At 43.8% G+C, this 25,169-nt stretch overlaps 1 protein-coding gene across 2 annotated transcripts in view; it reads right to left on the bottom strand.

Moving 5' to 3' along the window:
* Positions 1-25,169, bottom strand: part of LOC138449947 (p53 apoptosis effector related to PMP-22-like) — a 129,531-nt gene that overhangs the window by 26,533 nt on the left and 77,829 nt on the right. Inside the window, exons 2-5 of one of the 2 annotated variants that reach the window (XM_069604805.1) lie at positions 17,747-17,896; positions 13,810-14,029; positions 10,158-10,295; positions 617-739 (exon numbers count right to left, since the gene is read on the bottom strand). In XM_069604805.1, coding sequence (XP_069460906.1) covers positions 617-739; positions 10,158-10,295; positions 13,810-13,984 — 436 coding nt within the window. In that variant the 5' untranslated portion in view covers positions 13,985-14,029; positions 17,747-17,896. The remainder of the gene's footprint in view (positions 1-616; positions 740-10,157; positions 10,296-13,809; positions 14,030-17,746; positions 17,897-25,169) is intronic. The other variant, XM_069604804.1, reaches the window with a different exon arrangement.

The following is a 25,169-nucleotide window of genomic DNA, read 5'->3' as shown; positions in this document are numbered from 1 at the left end:
ATGCTGTGGCACTTCCTTTTTTTTCAGGGCAGCCCTGATTCCCACAGTGGAAACTGGAATTCTCAGGCATTCGGTGCCTAACGTGCTCCTTCGTTCAGGACGTTAACTTGTGCTTCGGGGTACCTAATGTTGAAGAATTTCAGCCCCCTCTGAATGCTACGGCTTAAGTATTCATTGCAAGAAAACGTTAAGGGTCTCATTAAGAGGGTGACGGTGCCGTAAAAAATCGGTGTTAACATGATTACTGCCACTTTTACTGCACCTCCGAATTAAGAGTTTCAAACTGAAACATGCAAAATCCACCTGGTAATTACTGCTCCCCACGTGACTACAAAATGAGGGATTTAAGGGTCTGCTTGACTCTAATTCATGACTGATCACATGGAGTAAAGGCGTCTGAGTTTGGCAGTGTTTCTTAATGAGGCCCAAAGATAAGAATTCGTCTGTTATCGACTAGATTCCTCTTTGGAATTCTGCTGACTGACTTTTTCTTTGGTGGGAAAAATATCACAGCAGAATGATTCTAAAACCTGGCAAAAGAACAAGCGTGCCGTGAAGAGTTATGACACATTCTACACCCAGTCAATCAACAAGGAGTGTTCAAATAGAGACTTACCAGAAGTTATCGACAGTATGACAGCAGTCCATCCCAATCCGAAAGACCCGGAAAACCAAAGGAAGCCGGTATAAATTCTGAAAATGACGGTCCCATGGATCATGCCGATTGTTTGCAATACAGCTGCAAAAATGTTAAAATCATTTGTCAGGTGTACCATAGTAATATGTTCTCATGCCCCAGACATACACTCACTGCATGGCTTTGGTCAACATAAAAAGGATCCTAAGCGTCAACATTCTGAAAATACCAGAACAAGAAATTCCAATATATACAGCACTATCCTGCATTGTCTTGGGAGGATCGCTCAGGGGCAACGTGCTCGCCTTGGAAGCAAGACGACACAGAGCAACACATTTTTGATCCCGGGTCCCCGCTTAGAAACCTCTAGTTATTACGCACGTTATAAATAAGATATCATATCATCTCAAGGGCTTCTGACAGCAGAGCAGCATTCATCCATTCTAGTTTAAGTTTGTATGAACCGACCTTTTGACTGGGGACAGTGGCACACAGATATTTAAAATAATACAATTCTGAAAACAAAACATGGCGTCTCAAATTGTAATGACAATTCTGGTTGCAATTTTTCCACTCCTGATATCAGACAATTTCAAAGAAACATGGCAATTGGTTTCATTTGATTATATTTCCATAATACAATTGTATATTCTCTAACCTGTATTAATAGTTTCTTAAACGTATAGGGGAATCATTTTTCTCATTCTGAACAAAGTCTCTATCAGTGTTCAATAGCGGTTACCAGACATTTGGTCGAAAAAAAATGGTCGACAGGACAATTGGTCAAAACCATTTGGTCGAAAACCAAATGGTCGATTTTTTTTTTTTTTATTTTTCCTTTTTTTTTCTTTTTTTGGGGGGGGGTCCCCCCCAGCCCCCTTTTTTTCTAAAAAACCCTTTTTTTCCCTAAACGAAAACCTAAAAAATATATATATAAATTTAAAAAAAAATTCGACCATTTGGTTTTCGACCAAATGTCTTTCGACCAAATGTCCTCGACATGCACACTGCTTAAGCGAGACCAACTGACATTTCTATCAGGCATAAATGCATATTTTAACCCAGGGTATGTTCATTTGGCATTCTCATTGGACAATCTGCGGGATCTGAGATTTAACAAAATGCTACATTATATGGCTATCGGTTGCATAGTGCTCACCCAAAGCGAATCCCTGCACCCAGTCAGGCAGATTGTTGAACTGTAAACAGGCCTTACCTACGTACCAGCAGCCAAATTCCCACAACTGTCTGGGCAGATTTAGAGGCCAATGCGGAGTGGGCATTACCCCAAGGAAGTAGAGAATGTCAATCCACCTGTTATCCAGGCCTATAAAGGAAACGTGCATCTACCCTTTAGACCCTTTAGGGTATGATAGCTTTATAGTCTCACCCTCAGGCCTTACTAGACGTTATGGGCCCCTAAACCTTACTGAATGCACTAACTGTGCTTAGGCCTATAAAGCCAATGGCCCACTTGGACGGGATCTATAAATCTCAATAATAATCTTATAAATATTTAGGCTGGGCTACCATTGGACAATCTGCATGCAATACAAGTTGGTACTGCTCCGAAATTCTGATATAGCCGGCAGATTGCCCCCGCCACCCCCTTGAGCTTCCTCTGATGCCGGCCAGCTGCTATCTCCATGCCGCTCTGCTGCTCTGCCTGTTCTACATTTCAGTGCTGTCTTTGCTCCTCACTCCCACGGAATCCTTATCCCCTTGCTCCTTCATCCCTCTGTGTTTTCGCCATTGCCCCAGACACCTTCCGCACGCATTTCCAACCCAGTGGCTCTCATCTTCATCCCATTCCTCACATCCTCATAAGTTCAAAACATGACATGCCATGGAAATATAAGAGCAGCCGGCTCTGAGCCCCATCTTCTATTTCCATGAAGCCAACTAGGCATTTCTCCATTTCAAAATGTTTGCACACCTCAGCGACTTCGGGGGTGCTAATAGCAATAACACCCATAGTGATGGGCTGGATCACCCCTCTAAGAGCACTGAGGGTTGGCGTTAAGAGCCTTGATTTGCTTGGGACTCTAATTTGGGCCCAGGGACATTACCATATAATCTAGAATACCCCTGTGGGTATTGCTGATTAAGTAAAAGCCTCACTGGGTAAAATAAATGTACGGCATCACTTTCTAGTTGTGACGTCACCGACATTTTTGAAAGCCATTTGTTCTTGTGTGAACAATCATGTTATGACATGAATAGGCCCAGTCCTCAGAGGTCTCAGCGTCTGGATGAAAGACTCTGACTGCTATCGCATGTGTGGGGGCACTGCTGGTTTACCCCCATACTGATGATTCGCCGAATGAAGGGGTCACAGTTGCAGGGTTGCAAGGGGGATACCTGTTCCCCATCCCTTGAAATATCAGTCCGCTCTGCATGGATCAGAATACTGATCCCCACTGACTGGTTTTGGATTTCCTGCACCTATAATCCAGTTGATTTAGCATTCATTGACTTTCCACATTGTGCATCGAATCCTACCTGCCCACAATAGAACAGTGCCCTTGTGGAAGATGGTGATTAATGCCTTTTTCCACTGCTGTGCCCAGGTCCACCCCTCCTGGGATGAGGGCCTACGTTAAGAGGGATACAGTGCTTTTAGTACTATCCTTGTCACTCCTTAGCCATCCTTAGAAGATTAATAGTTTCCAAGAAGACAGGAATCTGTTTATGATAAATCATTCAGTGCCATTGTGCATGTGACTTGGGAGGGACATCAAAACTCGAAAATGCGGGTGATGCTAGGGACGCCAGGGATAGAAGATGTACCACTTGCTTTTAGAAAGTGATTCCGCTGCCAAAAATGTACACCTGATGAAATGTGTCATTTCTTTCAAACAAAACACTGCGTGGGAGTGCCTCATTACTGGAATTTTGAAAATGTACCAAGAATGAGAAAATTGATCTTTACATGCTTCCGGAAGAAATTGTTTGAACCCGAATGTACATTGAGGTATTGGCCGACAGAGTTGAGAGCATTTATTTTGCTTCTTTCTTGTGTGTTGCTGTTGCTGTAGATGACTCTACACCTAGGATCATCATTGGCTACTGATCTGGCACAAATAATGCCTGACTTAATTGTGTAAGTATGAGTTAGATTAAGAGAGATCATGAGATACTGAGAGCTTGGTGGATTATACTAGCCCAAACAAAGAAAGTGATGAAAACCCCCCCCAATACCTAAATGAAATAGAAATGCTGATCATGTAAGAAGAGAGATAGCAATGTACTGAGATTCCTAAGCAGCCACTGTGTGATTCCCATGCATTCACAATCTGAAATGTATGCATGCTGAAATTCAGACGCAACCACATTCTGGGATTCCCATGCAGCAACACTATTAAGCCCCAATGCAATCACACTGTGAGATGCCCATGCAGCCTCACACTCGTTTTCTGAAACAGCCACATTCGTAGGTTCCCATGAATCCACATCCTGAGAAGTATGTGTTAGCACATTTTGTGATGTACAGGGAGTCACACTATCAGATTCCCAGCTGTCTTTCAAGATTCTCATGCAGACACGTTCTGAGATTTCAGAGCACCCACATTCTGAGATGCCTTTGCAGCCACATTGTAAGATTCCCATTGGTCTAGTTTCTGAAACTATGGCAAAACATGGAGAAATTACCAAACAGCCCCTTTTTGAGATTCACATGCAGCCACACTCTGAGATTCCATAACACGTGTATTCTGAGATTACACTGTTGCCACATTATGAGGTTCTGCCATATAATCAAATTTCTTCATAGCCTCATTTAGGGCTATGCGTGGATGAAGTAAGGGGGATCGGTGGGAGGGTTACAGAAAGGGGGCTAGAGAACTTGGGTCAAGAGAGAGATGCATATAAAGTGTTGAAACATAGTAGAAGGTCAGAATAGTAGGATAGGACACGGTAAGAGAGAGGGGGTTGTTATAGAGATAGTGGATTTATTTATTTGGCATTATAGAGACAGAGTTAGAGAACAGGAGTTACATAGAGAGCAAGAGAAGGAGCGAAATGCATACTCTATCGGAATGGGAAGCCAGTGGGATTTTATCTCAGTGAGATAGGGGTAGGTGGCAGTTCTGTCTGGAAAGGAGCTGGCCTTTGTCGTAGTAGAGATGGCCAGGAGACATAGGTAAGAATTTGGAGGAAGAAGGTTTATTGTAACAGAAGACACCGGGCAACAGTACCCTCTTGAACTAAGCTTAACGGTCTCACTCTGTGGCGTTCCAGAACCTGTGGGCTCCAAAGCTCCACGGAGTGACAACGAGGCATACGTCATGAAACACCATAACATCTCCCTCCATCAGCAATAAAAAGGAAAGAAACAAAACACAACAGGACAGAGGAAGAAAAGGAGAGAAAGAGGAAAACAGGGAGAAAGAAAGAGAACGAAGAAAAATAAATGTGTAATGTAGAAAAGATAGAGTTCAATAATATACAAAGTCACTGTTGAAGTTGGGCAAGATCACCTTCTCCTGGCAGGCAGCTCAGAAGGAACAGCTTGCTCCTCTGGCCTCAGGAATTGTGTGATGTCTCCTTCATGTGGCACTGCAGCACAAGGGGTGATAGCAGAGGTTTGCACAAAATTATCAAAAGACCAGACTTTCCCATCATCAAGAACCACAGACGTTCTTTCCACTCTCTCAATCCTCTGTGGTCTCTGAATTTGGATTGACCTTTCAATACCTTCCAATGTTCTCGCACCCTGACCCAGTCACCTTCCTTCAACATTACATTCAGGGTGGCTTCGACACGATCAAAATATTCTTCATATTTTCTCTGTTTTTCTCTATACCCTTTCGAGGATCTCATCCATGTTCAATGACTTGATGTTTTTCTCTGATAACCAGGAGGGACTCAATTGGTTGCAAGGCACTCTGCCCCTCATCATAACAAAAGGCTCCATTTCCGATGTTTGCTGGTCAGACCATGCTTGCAGAGCGGCACCGGCAAGCAGAACAGGATGGTAGCAACGGTACCATTATGAACAGTACTGCTGCTACCATCCTCCTCATTCCCATTGAGCCCTAGAGAGGGCTCAAATGAGAATGGGGAAGTACCGGCTCTGGGTCCCGTGCAAGTGGAATTACTGGGCCCGCAAAGGTCAGAATGGATCAGTTATTTCCCTTTCGCGGGACCTGGAGACGGACCTGAGTTTGGGGGTAGCCATGTCTTTATTAAGGGCATGGCTACCTCCAACCTCGTAATGAGGCCCATGACTCTTTCAGAGTATCTCTCCAGCATAATGAATTTGCCACCACCAACTGAATCCTCCCTTTCATGAAGCCATTCATGCATTCTACAAGGCCGTTTGCCATTGGATGGCATAATGACGTGGATATATGTTCAATTCCACAGTCTTTCAGAACCCTCTGCATGATATCGGCGATGAATTGCGCAACATTATCCGTTACTATTTCTTTTGGGTCACCTTCTCTACTGAACACTGTCTTCAAAAAGTGCACAATCTTCATAGCAGTCACATTTCCTTCCATCGCGTACAATTCCAAACATTTAGATGTGTAGTCCATGAGAACCACTATCTAGACCTTGTAACTTTCCAAACTTTCAAAAGGACCAGTTATGTCCATCGCTAATTTCTTCCACACTGACTCAAGAACTTGCACAGGTAGATAAGGCGCTACATTTACTTATTTGGACTTGTCACTTACAGCGCAAGCTTGACTCATCTTGATTCAGCCTCTCTCAACATCCCAGGCCACCAGTAGGTTTCCCTCAGCCATCTCTTCGTAAAATCTCTTCCTAAATGAGCCAAATTAAGAATTCTGTTTCTCAAGGATTTTGGGGGAATTATTCGGTCTCCTCTCAACACACTTTCTGCATTCTCCGATATCTCATTACCAACTTGGTCAAACTCAGGAAGAGATTTTTCCACAGTATTCCACCCTTCACGAACAGCTCTCCCAAGTAAGCACTGTTCAGGATCCTCTGCTGATTCTTTGGCCCATTCTTCGTTTGGGATTCTGGGTAAAATGTGTGCAATGATCTTCTCTTCCACCTCGCCTGACACTCTCTGGTCCATATTCTTTGCCCATGGTAGCCTGGAGAAAGAGTCAGCAACAACATTTCCCTTCCAAGAAGTATACACTACTCTGTCTTTGTATTTCATAATCTCCAGCATTCACCTACGAATCCTCAGAGATGCCCAGTGAGGGCTTTTGGAGTTCATAATGTAAATGAGTGGCTTGTGGTCTATTTTAATTATCACAGGTAGACCCCAGATAAGAGTTCTGAAATGCTCTAAAGCCCATTTCACACCCACAGCTTCCTTCTCTATGGTAGAATAATTCAGCTGTGCTTGTTTCAATACTCGAGAGGCGAAGCAAATGGTCACTTCCCTCCCTTCCTGTATTTGTTCCAGAACACCTCCCAAACCTGCATTGCTGGCATCCACTGTGATTATGCTAATGGCTGTGGTACTGAACATTGCGAGTGTCGGTGCCTTACTGACATCCGTCCTTTTTTCTTCTCATTCCTTCTGGCAGGAATCTGTCCATTCAAATCGGATACATTTCTTCATAGGTTCTCTCATATGTTTGGTTTCATTTGCGAAATTGGGGACGAATTTGTAGTAATATTCTGCTAGCCCCAGAAAGGCCCTATGTTGATCTTTATTCGTAGGATTATGCATGTTTGTTATTGTTTCCACACGTTCTCTCCTTGGTCTGATCCCTTCACTGTTGCTCACATGACCTAGGTAAGTCACCTCTTTAACTTTGTGATTTTACATTTTGCAATTTTTAAAGTGAGCCCCTTGTCCTTGATCACTTGTAACACCCCTAAGAGTTTTGCATCGTGCTCTTCCTCTGTGTGCGACGCTATCAGGATGTCATCCTGGAGTAGTAAACTCCCTCAAGACCACCAGACCGTTGCTGCATCAGTCTCTGGAAGACTGCAGCAGCTGATGCCAACCTGAAAGGCATACATTTATATCTGAACACTCCCAGTGGTGTGACGAAGGATGTTAAGTGTTTGGAGTCATCGTCTAAAACCACCTGATGATACGCCGATGACAAATCTAATGTTGTAAAGAACTTTGCTGGTGTGATGTTTGGGATGTTTAGGAGAGGGTGTCGATCTACCCAAATATTGGCGTTGAGGTCTCTGAGATCGACACACATGCAAAGCAAGCCATCCCCTTTCTGGACAATCACAATGGGGGAAAGCCATTACAACGATTCTATCTCGCTCTATAATATCCTGTTTGCACAATTTTGTAAGTTCTTCCTGTAATGCAGCCTTGGTGACAATGGGGATGTTCCTCACCTTATGTACAACTGCTTTTGCTCCCTTTTTTTAGCACAATATGGTGTCTGAATACCCTAAGCTTCCCAATGTCATTGTTGAACACTTGGGGAAACAGCTCCATCAACCCTTCCTTGGAAGAAAATTCTTGGCCTGTGACACATAGGATTGGTTTGTCTTCTTCTGGGTGTATTTTGAGTCACAAAACAGCCTGCTCATCCCAACCCATGACAGATGATCGCTTCTGGGCAACATACAGCTTACAAAAAGTGTCTCTGTCTCCAAACTTGAGATGCACCCACTTGAAACCTAATATCTCAATAGGACTCTGACCGTATACTGTGGCTCTTTCGTGGGAAGGTTTCAACTTGCACAGGATCCAGCCAATTCATTTTGATACATGAGGACATCTACCATGGTGTAGGGTGAACCGGTATCCACCATCAATTCCAGTGGTCTCCTGTCCACTTCTACTTTCTCCCAAGGTCCCTTCTTCCTGGATGTGTTTAGTGATAGAATGCATATTGGATCTTCATCCGCTGCATCTGTGATGGTGAGGAGGCTGCTGGGTCCTCCAATTTCCTCCAGGAATTCTTTCTTAATGGGATGCACTCCACTCTTTAGCAGTGTCTCAGACGGTTATTTGTAGGCTGCGCTGTACTCTTCTGTAATCTCTCAGAGTGTAATTTCTTGTTTTATCATTCAATTTTCGTAGTCTTTATTTCTATGGGGAGTGCTGTGCTTGTGCAGTGTTCTCAGTGCTTCTGAACTGACGCCAATGGTTAAGCAACACATCCTCTGGCCCTCTGAGAGGTAAAGGGATCTTCGTGCTTCCCAAGTGTTTGTTGCCTTGGAGATAGTAAACAATATGGTTTCTGCGTTAAGGGATGTTCAGAGGTCCCTTCCTCTAACTTGCAGATGCTCCTGCTGGCTCGTGCTCAGTCTGACTTCAGAGGAGAGCTTGCACAGGGGCCAAAATTCAGGGGGGGCAGCACCACTACCTCCACGTGGCTGCTCTACCAGGACTCACGGACCGGGTACAGGCGGGGCACACCTGCTTTACAGGGATCTTCCTCTTACCGCTGCTCTGTTTGCGGATTCTCTTGGCAGCTCCACGACGCCAATTTTCATAGTAGAAATGGCCAGGAGACATAGGTAAGTATATGGAGGAAGAAGGTTTATTGTAACAGAAGACACCCAGAGCACCGGCTAACAGTACCCTCTTGAACTAAGCTTAACGGTCTCACTCCATGGTGTTCCAGAAACAGTGGGTTCCAAAGCTCCACGCAGTGACACTGAGGCATACGTCATAAAACACCGTAATATCCTTGTCAAATTGGAATGTGCTTAGCAGTGAAGAGGGTTTCCTTTGCCAGGTTGGAGGAGTTGGCAGAGACCAAGATGAAGAGAGATATGGGTATCTTGGTACTTGAGCACCAGTCTGAGATATTCTGCATGAAAAGAGCTGTAAGGTGATATGAGACAACTAGTTCCCAACTTTGCAAAGGGTGAGGGTTATGGAGAAGGTTAGAAGAGGGAGGCAGTTAGAAAATGTGTTAGACATAGAGGCTTAGTTGTTGATGGTTTTAGGGAGCGTTTTAAAAAGAAAGAGGCAGAGAGGGATTTAGAGAGTTAATGCGACAGAGCTGTAGAGAGACATAAAAGCTTAGTTAGGTATTAAAGATCGGGTTATGGTCGTAGCTTTAATTGGGCAGCGCCCCAATGTGTTCAGGACCTTGCAAAGCTTTTCGAAGACCTCTAAAACGTGTTCCTTCAGGCTCATTTCTTTTATCCAATACTGGACCTGTCAAAGGGAGCCTAGAGCTTTCCAATTGCTCCATCAGTTCTCAGATCTGCTTCTGTACTTCACCAGCCTATGCCTGCCTCGAGCCCGATACTAGATTTGCAAGCAAGGTAGGTGTGAACATCAGCACGTTAAGAAAACAAACCAACGCTTCTGCTTTTATCATCATAAATCCAAGACTACAAGTCCCAAACAGAAAGAAAACAACAGCACTGCATGGGACTCTCTCAAATGACATTGTGGATGCTGCCATTTCTGGAAGATAGAGCTGGTTAGTGGTAAAAGGAGAGAGTTAGACAGTGTTGCCATGCATCTGACTCCATCCTACCCCTACTGGTCTTCAGTATAACTCTCATTGGTGGACCTTCCCTTATTTTTCTAATGCAGTTGTCCAGTCTCCTGCTGGCGTGAATCATGGCAATCTTCCCTTCCACACCATACCTATAAAGACGATGGTCCATGAGACGGAGTTGAGAACGCCAATGGGACCCTGGGAGTGAAGGTACACCACCGCAGCCACAGGCACAATCCACAGGAGGCCAAATATGAAGGACAGGATCAGGAAAGCTTTGGCATAGCCTGGCAGGAAATTAAAGGAAAGATAAGGGATACTTAGAAAATACAAATTAGTCACTTTCAAGTACAAAAAAACACAACAGAGACTGGTTGTTTGCGACTGCGACGAGGATGGGACTACAGCAGTGCCTTAGCCACAGCCAGTGCATGGCTGTAACATTCATGTCTCTGGATCAGTGTTCTGAGAAGACAAAACTCACCACTGCAGCATTACCAATGATTGGGCCTCTGTGTTTCTTTATGTGCCTCCCCCTTGCCGGGTTCCTAACTTCGGCCTAAACCTCAGAGCTCCACCTTTTTAACTTTTCTTCAACTTCCTGCACTGATCTCACTGTCTAACCTCCGGTGCTGGCACAGGATTTTTGGTCGTTCTGCCTCTGCCTGACCTCCACGTTGGGTCTTCCCACTGAGAAAATCTTAGTGGTGACACCCCAACCTCAGCCACTCTCAAACCTATAAGTTACCATGTCCCTCCTGTCACCCAAACCCCCTCTTTTCTCAGTTCTCCCACCCCCCGCATTGACAGCTGAAACCATCTAAGTGGACAATAAATGTTCTGCAACTGCTTTATTTGTAAGAGTAAGCTTACAGGAGATCCACATTTGATTGGCCAGCTTCAAGAGCTACACCGAACTTGCATCTGACATTCCCAAAAGGAATACTGATTCTCTCCGAGCAGAATACAAATTTCATATTTTCTAACCATTCAACTTTTTTACTGGTAACGGGAACGATTCACCCCCACCCCCAAGCTTATCTTGCATCAGCAAGTTTTTCTTACAGCAGTAATTCTTCCATCAATTGTTTGCAACCGTGAGTTATCACTTAGTAAAGCCTTGCAAGGGCAAGCCTTCCCATTTATGCTTCTCTTTTCCTGGTCCTCATTGAGTCCTATGCCCCAGGATTCCAAAATGTTCCTGTAACCCATGATACCACACATTTAGGTCCTCCCCCCAATGCTGCTGGAACTTGGTGACCTTCACAGCCCATTACTTCTCTGATACACCAGGTAACTCTAACAAGACTCCAATGTAGCTATCATGAGAGACGCGTTCTCCAACCATCCTCCGTTGTTCACCTGGTACTTACAGATATCAAACTATATACAATTTTTGTTGCATTGTTATTGCATGATACATACACGATACATAGCATAAGATTGAGTGCCCACATAATAAACATGCTCCTTTTCTTCTATCCCTCCACCTCCCATGTTTGTCCTTAACTCTATTCTTACTTTTGTTAGGAACTTACCTGCCCTTCCCCGCTTCGACTCATTATCCCCTCACTTACCTGTATATTTAATAATGTTTGCTCCAGGTAACCACTGTAATTATGTGTATGCATGCCATGTATTTGCATAATTTGCAACCTACCTGTGAAACAGTGTCTCTGCATAACAAAGTGATAAACAGCAATAAAGTGCCGACCTATGTACCGGCCCTAATTATCTTATTGGAATTGGTTTTTCTCAGTCACCTCCCTGCCCTTTTGTACCCTTATCTTCTTCCTCTTCTGGCATATTACTTCTTGGCCAATAACCTCTTCAGCTTCTCTTCCGTTGAGTAAGATCCCACCCCAACTTTTTGAATCTTCATACAATAATAACGCTTTGGTTCCCTGTGAACGAGGAACTCAACTTTGTTAACCCTTTTGCAATTAATTCAACACTCGTTTGAGGGAACCAAGACCCCTTTTGTCCAAATTCTAGACCCAATCCTTAACGTCCTGACATGTTAATTTGAGGACAAGTCCAGTTTCGAAACCTGAACCAGAGCACCTACTTTCCTGATGCTTTTTTCTTTAGGTCCAGCTGCCATTTTTTTTAGCACCTGAGCATCTACTTCCTGTGAAGGCATTAGGGACAATAGACCAAGACTAGCCAGCAACTAAACTGTATCTCCAACAGAACTCAGTTCTAGATCCTAGCTCTCTTTCGTAAAGTACACGTTCTATTATAATGGATCTGCAATATACCTGTTTTCTGTACCAGCCTTGTTTATATTCCATATTTTCCATCCTGCACCCCTTATTTCTTCACTCTAGGATGCACTCTACATACTATCTTTGTACTTAGTGGAACTTACTTTGCTCAATTAAAGGTGTCCCAACCAACAACATGTAGGGCTACGAGGGTGCTACTTTCTGATTGCTGCTCATGCAAAAATTGTGCATCTATAGTTCATCTCCAATTAAGACCACTATAAAACGAGTGAGTGTTATTTATTTTTTTTACCAGTGATTGCATCTATACTTGATCCATTTTGAACCCTCTATGAGGTTTTGCATGTCTCTATCATGCAGGGGACCACATTTATTTTTTTAATTTAAAAATTGATAACCAATCACAGCTCAGGGGCAACAGGTTCGATACCAGGCCCCATGCTTAATGGCTGAACTCTGGCATGAAGAGCGATATAATCCTATGCCTGACATAACATGAAAATAGATACAACCTCAGTCTATTCTAAAATTCCTCATAAGCAAAACATAAAAACCCTTTCACAATAAAAAGAAGGCGTAGCCATTGGCTTTCTCAAAGCTTTTTTGACACAGTACGCATGTCTTTGGATTGGTCCTTACACTACTTCCTTCAAAGCAATAACGCTGCCAGAAGATCCATGTTGTAAAGCAATTTCTTTACGAGGGACTCACTACTCAGCCTTACCATATTGTTTATGTGTTTTTCCTTCTAGAACTTTTGAAAAACAGATCAAATTCTCGGGTACTATGTTTGTCATCATAAGCGCAGGTACCCAACCATTGCTATGACTTGCCTTCAAAAGCCCAGGTGCTTACATCTTTTCCAGGTATTGCCATCAAAAGTCAAGGCACCCACAAACTTGCTTGTTATTGCATTCGCATGCTTTGGCACTCAACATTGCAAGATTTCTGAGTATCCTTGGCCTTTTTGCCTTTGGCAGAGGCATCAGAGAGCCAGGTGTGGCAAAGGTGGGGCAGGTTTACTAGCGAGCACTGGAGTACTGTTCTTGCCCCACCCACCTCCTAGGCCAAGTTCTCAAAGGAATGGAGGTAAAGAAGCAGGCGGCACGGTCTAAGCCCCAAAGAGGGGAAATAGGTGGCAGTGGGAGAGCAGGGTGGCTTCTGCCTTCCCCTCTGTTTTCGTAGTCCAGAGGTCTGCAATCTTTGCTCTCCAGATGTTTTGGACTACAACTCCCATCAACTCTAGCCAGCGCAGTCACTGGTGAGGAATCATGAAACTTGTAGTCCAAAACATCTGGATAGCCACAGGTTGCATAACCCTGTAGTTCAAGAGAGAGATATGCAGTCATGTAATTCCAGTCTCACCCGCCCCAATGCATGTTGGTGAACATCGATTTACAAAGCATTATTTTTGGCAAGACACAGTGCTCTATTCCTCTGAATCCCTCCCAACATACACAGATAGTTTGCCACTTTGCTGAAGCAAGATCCAGCAAATGGAGAAGACAGATAGTTATAGTTGAGCAAAATGATACCCCATATGGAAGTGGAAGAAAAACAAATGTCCCCTTACCTCCTCCCGTCACAGCTAGGCAGCCTCTTGCGGTGCATGCCTTCCAGAGGCCCACTCGCTCCAAGTCATATCTGCTCTCGGCTATGATCCAGTTGTTGGATGACAGGCAGATGAGGATAAAGAGAACGCTGAGGCAGAAGGTCACCAAAGTTGCTATCTTGAGATGAAGGTTCATCTTCAAACGACGATTTATTTGTCACGGGTTAACAAAGTCCTCTGTCTGGAAATACAAGATAGTAAAATGGTGAAAACAGCCTGGCCTGATACCATCATACTAACAGTGGTGAAATCCAATGTCTCTTTTTATCTCATATGGGAGACTGTGAACGTCATTCATGTATTCTCCTTTTCCTGTCTTCCCACCTCTGCAAATTCCTCAGGCACAGATCAATCCTGACCATGTAGGCTCTTGCCATAAACACACATCACATAGCTTGAATGAACCAGCAGCACCCAGGGCCCTCTTTAGCACTTTTGGGGCCTGGGGCACAGACCTCTTTGGGGGCCCCCTCTACCAAACCGAATGAATGAATGGATCCAGAATATTTGATCACACACCCCCTCGTCACCTTCACAACCCACAGCGTGATATGCTGCCTCGCAGAAATCAAAATGAGCCGTGGTGAATGCACAAACTATGCATACCAAGGTGAACACAGAAAGCATTACAGGATGAATTGATTAGAGCAGAATGTACTTGTCAACATGAGAGGCAATAGGTAAAACCCTCAGCATATGCCATCAAATATCCTAACGTGTGCTATCTAAGTTTGTTGAACAAAGGAAACTCACTTTTTCAGCTCAGGCAGACTTGTGTGCCCCACTACAAGGTGGAGACCCGGGGCAAGTGCCCCTTTTGCCCTCCCATAAAGACGTCTCTGGGCCAGCACCCCCTTCGCCAGTTCCTTCACATTTTTCCCCATGTCACATGAAGACAGCCAGCTGTGCTGCCACTGTATCCTGGTGAGGCCCCATCTAGTGCATTTTGCCCCGCTCTGGAAGGCTTATCTGCAAGATTGTGTGCCATTCTGAAAGACACACCAAGAGTATGTTGCAAAGTTATGGCAGCTCTTCTGGAGTAGTGTGTCCATTCTAGACTATTTTGCACAGTTCTGTGTATTGCTTCCATTTCACGGGGCCCCATCTGTGCGTTTGAGTAGAGTTCTGCAGGCCATGTATATAGCATTGCCTAAACTGCTGAGGACACACTTACCTAAAACGTAATGCCGTGTAGAGGGATTTCATCCTTACTGTTAGCACATCCGACTGTACCTACATTTCAGGTTGATTAAGTGCATTGAAGATTAATCGTTTCTACCTGCAAGCTTTCTGACAGTGCTAGACCACCTAGATTCATCAGCAATGGCGACCTGCACAGCGCCAATGCCCAACCTAGTCCCCCCCCTGCATGTCAAATGCCACCTCATCAAAGCTGCACAGCCCTATGCCTCCACCAAGCATGCAGTCAATGAAATGCATGGCTTCTCTTCCAGGCCTGCATCCTCTACAAGATAGCGTGCATCACCTACAAGGGAGCATCCTCCCTGGCTGAAAAATCACCATCTCCAGGGGCTAAAGCAACACAAGCATTGACAGTGCAAATGCTTTTGCTTTTCATAGTTCAAAAATATAAAACTCTTCACTTTAAAGAGCAGATTGCAAAAGTAACGAAAGGAAAGTAGTCAGTAGAAAACAAGTCATTGGGGTGAGGGATTTCATACAGCTATGCTTTTACAAGGCTTCAGGGTACAACATTATCCCTCCAAGACCATGGTTTGCACACTATCATTGACATAGAGGTCCTGGAAATCTGGGGGTGCCGTACTCAGTAGATACCATATGTCCCAGGCTGCGCTGTTGTCCTGTAGATGTCTTTGGGACCAAAGCTGTAGCAGGCCAAGCAAAGCCTTTCTCCCAGAGTCCCTCATCTGCAGGATGTGCTAGTCTCCAAATGAAGATCGAGGCCACAGGCTCTGCAATTCTAAAATGGAGGCTCTGCACCCCAGAACAAGCTATTCACCCAAAGAGGTCAGTTCTCACTGTGCCCTTTACTCCTAAATGCCTTGCACCCAGGGTAGCTATTTTGCCATGATGTCCTGGGTCTGATGGCTGAATCTCATAGATCAGCCCACCCGACCTGTACTATTTATTTACAGAGGCTCCTGTCCCGAGAAGTACATCATTCTCGCAAACAGACTTTCACATTGTATGTGTGTATTGAAGTTTAGGATGTATACACTGCAATCCTATGTGGAAAGCAATGGAACACTTTCCAGGGGGATGCACCCAGCGGGTTCCAGGTAGGGTGAGACCACTTTAATCTCATACAATGGTCCCAGCCACCAGGGTACACTGTTCTTTGCAGTTATAGTATTTGTCTATCAACAGGCAATGCAGCTTCTGCTGCAATGCAGTACCCTCTGTTTCGGTGAGCAGGTTCCAAAACATTTATTTATTTTTTCCCTAGCATGAATAGGCCTAGAGGAAAACTAACTGAATCCATCTACTCCCCCCACAACGTAGCACTAGAAGAAAACGATACTGCCAATACACATGGTTCTGGCCAAGTGCGTGGTGACACATGATGACTTGATGTGCTTGACCTATGTACTGTGAATAAGTTGCCTGAGGCTGTTTGCAGGGGCAACTCAGGGTGCTGGGCCCCACCTCCTGCTAGTTGTGTTGGGCTCTGAGGCAGTATGGGGAGGAGCTGCTGGTCCACGCACAACTCAGACACTTCAGAGAGACTAGAGGTAATCTTTAGATGGACCACTTTCGAACTGTCCTCTCGAAATAGTAATATTAACAATATAATTTGTTCAAAGGGTCACTTGCTTCCCCACACCCAATCGTGTTTGCCACACTAGTATGTATCTATTTCTATTAAATGACAACATACAACTTCCTTATTTTTTATCAAAAAATATCAATTTATTTCATATTTTATAAAACACAGTAAAAGAGAAGATATATCACACTTCACAAATCTCATAATTCAACAAAATTCTAAAAAACACTTTATGATTTCTACAAAAGTCGTGCAGCACATCAAGAACAATTTGTCTGGTACTCCAATTCCTTGATTAATATTTCATACATAGAAAAAGTTCTCATCAAAGATCTATTGTGTCATGGTGTTTTACACAAGTCTCTATACCTTCTCACACTTCGTGCATCCGTCACTCATTCACTCCTTTCATTCAACATTCACGATACACCCAACATGTTTCTTTCCTTATATTTTTATACAATTAAATAGGAACTTCGTCAGGCGTGAGTACCACACCAATTTATAATGTGCACACTAATCTTGTCTTTTCAAATTCATAAGGGCATGGTCAACTTTTCCAAACCCTTTCTTCTTTCATCTAGGCAAAAACACTGAATAGGTATCTATGGGAAGCAAGTATTCGAGAAGATGGTTATATTATTGGACCACTCTCTGTTGTAATATCATTAATACAACATGCTATCTATCACATCACAGCGGAAGGGAACCATTAACTTGACAACTCCTTCCTGCCAATGTACCTTAGACTAATTTTCTCATGGGAAGAACACTCTAGGTATAAATTAAACACCATACCAAGCACATTTCTCTAAATGCTAGCAACAATGTTGGGGCCACGATGAATTACTCTACATTAACATTTCTTAGTCATGCTGGTACTTCTAAGGGACAGCGAGCATGCAACCTGTTGTTAGGACGTCCATAAACCATAGGATTACCTTGCGTCTAAATGTGCAAAGTCGCAAACCGTTTAGAGGTATTTGTTTTCTTGCGTCTGTATATCAGTCCACCAATATTAAATAGCGATGTCCCTTCGTCTACACAACCAAGTCTCATGGTCTATGCAGCTGTTATATATAATACTTAATTCCTATGGCTTTTAAATCATATGTTGTAGCATATCATAGCAGCCACAAAGCTTCTTACCCTGATGTTTATAGTTGGTGATCAGGCTAGCCAGAGCCTATTCCTTCTAAACATCTCAAATTATCTGTTGGTTTGGTGACCACAGCAGGTGGCGAATCTCTCTTTTAGCCTTGGAGACCCACTTTCTGCAATTTCCTAGGCACTCTACAACTGAAAATAGTATAAGAACAAATTAGTGGTCTGGCTCAGATGGCTACTGTCATAGAACAACACATAGAATTTCTTTCAACACTATACATTTGAGAATAGTATCAGAGAAAATTAATGGTCTGACTCGACTGGCAACTGCCATCTAGAAGACATAGAATTGCTTTTGACGATCTACAGCTGAAGACAGTGTAGGGACAGATTAATGGTCTAGCTTGAGTGGCAATTGTCATTAAAAAAAAGCCATAGAGTCGCTTTTAACGCTCTACAGCTCAGGATAGTAGACAAACAACATAATGGTCTGGCTCATGTGGCTACTACCATCGAGAACATTGAATCGCTTTTAGCATATTAAAACTATTCTAACCTGTCAGCAAATGCTTCTCTATTCACTTACCTGAGCGCTCCGTTAATAATGAGTCATTCCAACTCCTTGCGGCTATGCTCTCTGCCTTCCAACAGACTCCTGCAGTGGCGAATGCTGTCCAGTCTGTCCGTATATCGACTGGCTTCTGCAGTCCATTTGGATGGCTCTCTTTTAAAGGCATCTTCCTATTACCATCCGTGTCACAAGATCGCATAATCAGGTGATCATATAATGTTGCCGGGTCTACTCTAAAATAAATCGGATCAGGTCTTTTTAACATTAACTCAAACAAAATGTTACACAGTGGGCATACAAGCTCACTGCTGTGGACTATACTTCCTAAATTGACTCTACACTTTCTCATACCCGTGAGTAACTCAGTTGTTGCGCATGACGTACTGTGCCATGTGATTTTGTATCCATTACACTCAGGGCACTGTACATCACTTCACATCTCCCAGTTGTGCTGAGATCATTGTCTGTATTTATTTGTTTTTTTTTTATACCTACCTAGGTCGGTAACACAGATGGCATCTTTATGACCCACACCATCCACTGGTGTACAGGAGATGGTTTAATATATACAACATGACTCTCTGGATTCACATAACTGGTATACTATTAAGTTAGTTGGCATCACTATCATTCTAGGTCTAATTCCTATCTAGAGCTTGTTATTATCCTGCCATCCATTGTGTTTAATCGCTTCCTGTCGGCAGAATAATATGCGTGGTATTCATTTTGTTAAATTATGTCTCTGGTATTTCAGAACATGTTGGAGACAAATGGTTTATTCTGTTCTTTCATTCAGTCCCAGTCCAGCACTTTTGGTCAAGAATATCAACTCTTTTTCTTTCAATATCAGTCTTTTCCTGTCCAGATTGATATCATTACTGGTTTGGACCTGATAGACAATGGACCACTCACCACAGCAGAAGACTGGGTCAGGGACCCCTGTACTGGTTCTGCTCCTGCTGCTGGCCCTTTAAATCCTTCTTTCGGTGCAACAACGACAATCCTTATGGCCTGCGCCTATGCGAACCCAAGGAGATCAGAGATTGTTAGTAAGGGAGTCAGATTTACCAACCTGAGTTTGCAAGGCGATTGTGCTCCCATGACCCGCACATACCATGAGTAGACCGTGTAACTGTTGCAGGCCCTGCCGCCACCCACTCACAGACGCTGTGTGCATGAAACTGAAGGTAAGCTCCAAGATATCAGCACAGCCTGTTAGAAGCTCCATCCATGGGGTGGAATACTCAGCAAGTCATACATTGAATACACTTGAGTTCCTCCCATGGAACCAATCTTAAGTGCTGAACAATTACCGATCACAGGTGCAGGCCATAGACAATAGTCCAACACCAGAATAGGGCTCAAGGCTCTACAGAAGCCCGGGAAAAGCAATAGTGTGTATGAGTGTTTGGAGTGCTGCAGTTATAAGTAAGGGAGTGGCAGAGGTGTGGCAAAAGGTTGAAGTGTAGGGGTATGAAAAGAACTGAAGGTGTGGAAGGATGAGGCAGAGGTGCAGAGTGTGGTGAGAGAGCAGGAGGAAGTGGAAGTGTTCAAACAGTTGGAGATTAGGGGTATGTGGGGGTGTGGACAGAACTGGGAGAGCCATGGAGGGTCGAGGCATGGCAAGAGTTGAAGGAGCAGGAGGAGGAGTTGCAGAGGGACATGAGAGAATAGGAGGATGCAGAGGTGTAGAAACAGCTGGGGGATCAGGAGTAGGTGGGATTGCGGAACAAGCTTGGAGAGCAGAAGTGGATGGAGGCATGGAAGGAGTCTGAATGAGAAGGGGGAGAATATGTATAGAGAGCTGAGTGAGCAGGGCGAGATAGATACACATAGATAGGTAAGGGAGCAGAAGGATGTGGTGGTGTAGAGAGAGATGACGTAGCAATAGGAAATGTAGGCATTGAAATATCTTAGGATGAAGGAGGAGTTGAAGGTGAAGAGAGAACTGATGATGCAGGAGGAGGAAGTCCCAAAAGAACTGAGGCAGAGCGGCAGATCAAAGAAGATCAAGGAAGAGAGAATTTCGAGGATGGGAGCAGGATTAAAGAGAATTTGCTGGTGGGGCACTGCCTGGAGGAATAGGGCCTCTAACAGTCTATATGATATGAAATTTATAATGCGCCTGTACACAAGTGTTTCTAGGCGTGACAATGTGAGACAAAAGCTGCCTACCAGTTGGCTGAGGGTAGTGGGAGGAGGAGCAAGTATGTGGTGAAACAGTGAGGAAGTTAGCCAACACATAGATCAAGTATCACAGCTGAGAAATATAGACTAGTTTTCAGGCACAAGCGGGCATTAGTTGAGTGAAGAAAATAGTGTGATGGACATAGGTATATGGATCTGTCCTCTAGGGTAGGGAAGCACTGTAATACCTGGCTGAACACCTAGAGAACCTCTTGTCCTACCTCATCTCTGGGAGGACCTTTGGACCCGAGACAAAGCTTGGAATGTCAGTAGGAGTGTGAGCGATACCAGAATGATAATACCCAACCTTTTGTGACAAAGGGTGACTAGCCAGGAAATCGGGACATCAGCATTGTGCACAATGTGTGAATGACCCCAGGGGGAGATCTGGAGAGACTTCTGTAGGATAAGCACGCTGAAGCATGAAGACTTATGTTTTCTAGATTTGCCTTCTGGACCCTGATGTATTTTTTGCCCTAGCTTTGTGCAAAGTTCGAAGTGTTATCTTTTGAACTTGATCCATGTGTCGAGACCTCTTTCTTCCATTTGGAGTTATGTCAGTGCGCTTGTGCGGACATCATGATGATGGCATGTGTACTGTAGATTAGGGGTTTGAGAGCTCATTGCTGAAAAGGGAGCAGGCTGGGTGCTAACTTTGATCCCACCTTCAATTCCTTTTTTAATGGCCTAAATGTGTGGGTGAATGCAAAAATACAAAGACCACTGTAATAATAAAGGTAAAGAAGACCTAGTATCACGACCTGCATATCTAAAAAAGAGACTATATGACAAAGATTGGATCTCTACTACAGATTCACTCTCACACTATAAAACCTACTCAGAGTATGCAACATTTTTAAAGAAACGGTCTGTACACCAATCGTATATCGTATCTTTTCCGAGCAAGGTAGTGCAGGGTTCCAACTTCATACACGTGAACGAGTCTCGAATTGGACAAATGTAACAGAAGTTCGATTTCTGATTCATTGTCGATTTCCAAATTGCTATGAGGAAAAAGAATCGCTCATACATCTAGTTTTAGAATATATCTACTTTAAAGGGCTTCGCACTGAATTATTTAAGAAGTTTGTGAACCCTCTCTTTCGATGATTGTCAATTGTGAGATGATAAGACATTAAATGCATGGAAAAGAAGAGGTTTCTCCAAATACTTCCAAAGAAACAAAACAGAAAATAGAAAAAATAATCTAAATTAATAAAAACGTGAGGACTTAAAATGTTCTCTTACAAAGTTCCGGGTTTTGTATCCTTCTGGCCCCACTTGAATGTCCAGTGGAATATCCCGGTCTTTGCCTGCATGGTGGCGGTTTTCAGAGTTCTCAAAACACTTCTAGAGAGTCTGTGGTAAGGACACTCTGAGGTGAAAACATTGCAGCTTAGCAGAGTCATAAGTCCGAGAGAGAGGCGAATCGTTGTCAACACTGGTCAGCTCTCAAGGGGTGCCAGGAATGAGGTTGTTTAGATCAGTGTCAGATAAGCACCTCCCTATTCTAAATTCCTAGTCCTTGGAACACTCTCCAACTCGACACTGCTGTTGTAGCCTCCCAGTTCCTCAGTGATATTGCATGGTTTCATACCTTCACCTACCTCTGAAGTCTGCTCTGGTCTGATCTGGTCCACTGGAACCACCTTGGTCTCTCTGGCTAGTAGGGGTGCCTGCTCCACTCCCACCTCCTCAGGATTTTCAAATCTGTCTCACTCTCTGGCTCTTCCCAGTTTCCCTCCGCAGATGATGCTGGTTCGATGCTTCTCCTCTCCAGGCAACTCTCCCCTTCCAACCTCTTTCATAACTCTCTCCAGATGGTATTACTTCTCCTTCCAAACACCTCAATACATGTCTCTCCAGATGTACCAAGTCTCATTCCAACCTTCTCAATAATTCTTCCTCTGGATGCTAACAACTATGTTTCCAACCTCCTTAATAATGCTCTCTCCAAAGTCCCCAATAACTCCCTCTCTAGATGGTACCAACTCTCCCTCCAATTCGCTCCCCAACCTCCTCAAGAACACTACCTCCAGATGATACCAGTTCTCTAGTATAACATCTGACAACATTGATCATTCAATTACAGGGTTCTACCCCCAAATGAGTAATCTAAGAGAGCAGTAACTTGCATCACCTGAAACTGCTCTGGTTTACCTGGCTACCCTCTGATCTCGGGCCCAGGTCCTCTCCCGCAGTTGCAAACCTGCACTACCCCCTGCTAACCCTTGTATTCGGGGACTGTTTCTGCATCCCTACAGCCCCTACCAGCACTTGACACCTGATGTCTGACCTTACCCTTGCACTTGCCACCAGCTGGCTGCACTTTTTATTTATTTTCTTTGTGTTTATTTATGTTATTTATTTATTTATATTTATTTTGCACGGTTATCTTATGTACTGCACTGCCCCTTGCCCTTTCCCCCACACTTCTCCCCTTCTCCCCTCTACTGCACTTGCGCAATTTTTATTTATTTATTTATTATTTTTTTTTGCATTTAATTGTTTTACAATTTTTACAAAAACTTTCTGTTGGCTAGTGTTTTTTGGACGTTTCCATTGAGTCCATGATTTGGTGAAATTAAAGTTCTCCCCTTTTCTGTGTTTCTTTCTTTAAAATCCATGTTTTTTTGTTTTTCTTTGTTTACTATCGGCTTAGTTTTTCTTCCAGTTTTAGACCTTCGAAGAATTTGGCTGTTGCTACTGTCAATGTTGTGGATTCTCCGCTCATTAGCATGTTCCACCAATCTTCGTCACTGGTGGTAAGATGTTTCATTTTGCGCAATTTTAATTTCACCTGGCCTAGTAAGATCACTGTCCGTGTCATCCCTCTGTTCCCCCTCCCTTGCCTTGTTGCGCCTTGAAACACTTGTGTATAGGTGCGTTATAAATGCCATATCATATCATACCGAGTCCACTGCTGTTTAATCTTTACATGGGACCATTGACAGACTTGATCTGGCCCTTTATTACCTCTTTCTTCATTTATTTCGATGAAACCTAGACAATTTTCTGATTAACAATACTGATAAGGCTATGGTGCTATGTTTTAAAGAAACTCCTCGATGATTTCCAATAGGTTGAAATTCAATGCTCAGAAAAATGATGTGATTAATCCATCACTGAGCTAGATATTTGGTCTGAGACTTCTTGACCCTCTATTCTTGGGCCCTGTACCCTCAATAAAACTTAGAAACCTAGGAGTGTGGCTGGATCCTTGTTTCTCTATGGACTACCAACTTAAGGGTGTTTTTAGTGCCTGTTTCTTCCATCTTTGTACTCTTAGAAGATTCCTGGACTAACTTTTCTTTTCCATATAAGGTTCAGTCGATTAACACCTTTATTTCCAGAAGGTTAGATGTATGTAATGCTGCCTACTTGAGCTTACCAAAGAGTGCACTGCATAAACTTCACATCTTTCACCATGCTGCAGCCAGGGTGCTCAGGCAATTGAGCACATCTCTCGGCTCTTTGAAAGCTGCACTTGCATCCGGTAGAAAGCTGTATACACGGAGGCGTATCCAGGATTGTCTAACAAGTGGGGCCTGAAGCTCATGTAGTTGGGCACATCTCAGTGACATTAACATCTGTAAATTCCAATACAGCACTGCTGAGTGGGCATTTACAGATTTTTGGTGGGCCTTGCCCGCTCAGGCCCTACTCTGTCTACGCCTCGGTGTATACATTTTAAAACACTATGTTTGGTGCATAAATCGTATCACCTTTGGGACGCTGTATGATTTAGTAAACACTTTGTACACTATGTACAGAGCGAAATTTACATTCAGTAGTGGCCAACCTATTCAAGATTTAGTGGTATGGATACGCCAAATGGGGCAGACGATCTTTCTCTGAAATGGCGGATAAACTGCGGAGCACCTTGCCATTAGAGAAATGCCTTACAGTGATTTGCGCAGTATTCAGTCGTACATTGAAAACTTTGCTATTCCCTGAGTAAGCTGTTTGGTTGTGTCACACTTCAAGCTATTTTAGTTCAGTGCCTAGGTGCAGATTTGGGCCATTGATCACTTTACAAGAAATTATACTACACCATACCATACCCTAACTTTCTCCTTCCAACCTCCAGAACTCTCCTCGTACTTTTCCTCTGAGTTGACCCTGAACTTGCCAATCTCCTCCAATCACTTTCTTGCACCACCTTACCGAACACCCAAGACCTTCGGACTGAGCAAATTTACTCTTATGGTCTGGTTTCTCCTCCCTTTGAGTGGTATGACTTGCATCTGTGTAGTATGAGCATGGGATGGGCTGTGTTGTGCTTGGGCCATGGGCATTTGGTCAGGTGGGGAGACAGGAGTTTGCTTGAGCTTACAGCAAGGCCTGCTGCCACCATGGGTTTCAAACCTGCCCTGGGTCTCCTGTCCTCCCATTTGATGCCCTGCTATTATTTTCTGCTTTGAACTGGGTCTCTCTGTATTCTTAGCTGGTAAATTAAAAGTCAGAAAAGCCTTTGGTAAGTGAGGGAAACTGATGGGTTTGAATGTGACCTGTTTGTTGCACAGAAATGGCAAATGTGTAATCCTCGTGATGCTAGTGGAAGTGAGAGAGCAGTATTTATGTCATCCCTCGTGCGAGCTGTGCGTGTAACTTCCCTCTCATCCTATTTGCATGTCTTTTGCAACTTTGCATCCACGGGACACCCATTATTTCTGCTAGTCTGACTTATGTTCTCAGATGTCTTCT

Source organism: Ambystoma mexicanum, chromosome 1p (assembly GCF_040938575.1).
Source record: "Ambystoma mexicanum isolate Mex_15411 chromosome 1p, UKY_AmexF1_1, whole genome shotgun sequence".
NCBI classification, from domain to species: domain Eukaryota; kingdom Metazoa; phylum Chordata; class Amphibia; order Caudata; family Ambystomatidae; genus Ambystoma; species Ambystoma mexicanum.
Note: the sequence above shows the minus strand (reverse complement) of the source record. Positions and strands in the feature narration are given on the sequence as shown.